Raw genomic sequence first — 1255 nt, forward strand, 5'->3', positions numbered from 1 at the left:
CCCATCAGCAGAGCACATTCCTGAATGGATTCATCCCCAGCTGGGAAAGGTCTCTCCTCCCTGCATTTGAGCTCATGTGCCCATGAGCACACCAACACATTGAGATGTTGAAGCACAACCATGGCTCGTGCACGCTGAAACAAAAGGGTTTCTTTTAAACAAAAAAAACTTCAAACCATGAACTTTTGTTCTCTTGAAATACAGAAAAAAAAGGAATTCTTTTGATGGGGAAATGTACAGGTAAAATCTAATGAAATAACAGTTTATTCTCCTCTGAGCGCCAMTGTTTTTGACAAGAAAAAGAATAACTGAGCAACATGCAGCCCAGAGGATTTCTCYTTTTCCCTAAAGGATGAATTTCTCCCACCTTTTTGTGAGCTTTGCCAGCAGGCTGATCGCTCCGAGGTTTATCCAGGGGGTCCTTGGGGTCTTGTGTCACCCTCTGCCTCCTCGGAATGTGGATAGGAGAGGACAGCTCGATGTCACAGATGTGCTGTGGGGACTCTTCAGGATTGATCTCCTTTTCCACTGCTGCAGCAGTTGGGTTTTCACTGGGCTCCAACTCTCTTCTCTCTTCATGAAGCTCTGCACGTTTTGCTTCTCCATTTCCCCACCCTTCTTTTTCCTGATGCCCATTTTCCCAAGAGATGGAGTTGACTTCCACAGGAGCAGTCACGCTGTTTTGAGACATTTCACAATCAGCATCCATTTCTATGGATTCCACAAGGAAAACATCCACATCGTCCTTATCAGAGTCCACACGCTCTGGAGGCKCTGGCTGCTCAGCACAAGCAGCTTTCACAAAAGGCCTCTCTGTAGTTGTGGGAGGAGGAATATTCTGCTGGCTTGGGGCTGAAGGTGGAATAGCTGCCCAGTTAAAGAGAAAAAGAAGGAATAACAAAGAAATTAGTGATATTTATGCACAGGAACAGGCTGCCCAAAGGGTGGTGGAGTCCCCATGGCAGGAGGGGTTTAAAAGCCTTGCCCATGCTGGGGAATGGTTGGACTCCATAGCCTGGGAGGACTTTCCCAAGCTCAGCAATTCCAGGGTTCTCTGCCTGGAACAAGTTTGCATTCTCCAGAGCAATCCCAATACCTTTTTGCTGCTGCTGCAGTTTCCATTTGACCCGCAGGAAGAACTTCTGGGGGGTTTCCATCACGAGAGGATCTGCAGGGAGCACTGCCTGGGGGTCCATCCCAGGAACCTGAGAGCAAACTGACTCTGGAAAAAAACCAGACAGAAAAAAGAAAAAAA

At 47.4% G+C, this 1255-nt stretch overlaps 1 protein-coding gene across 1 annotated transcript; it reads right to left on the reverse strand.

Moving 5' to 3' along the window:
• Nucleotides 1-247: 247 nt before the first annotated feature.
• LOC130587809 (uncharacterized) lies at nucleotides 248-1220 on the reverse strand. The gene is made up of 2 exons (XM_057388778.1): nucleotides 1097-1220; nucleotides 248-867 (listed from the first exon to the last, which is right to left on the reverse strand). Exons 1-2 carry the CDS (start codon nucleotides 1194-1196, stop codon nucleotides 248-250), a joined length of 720 nt encoding a protein of 239 aa, XP_057244761.1. The 5' UTR covers nucleotides 1197-1220.
• Between the last annotated feature and the right edge of the window lie 35 nt (nucleotides 1221-1255).

Source organism: Malurus melanocephalus, unplaced genomic scaffold (genome assembly GCF_030028575.1).
Source record: "Malurus melanocephalus ecotype Western Australia unplaced genomic scaffold, MMel_1.1 scaffold_2498, whole genome shotgun sequence".
Classification (NCBI taxonomy): domain Eukaryota; kingdom Metazoa; phylum Chordata; class Aves; order Passeriformes; family Maluridae; genus Malurus; species Malurus melanocephalus.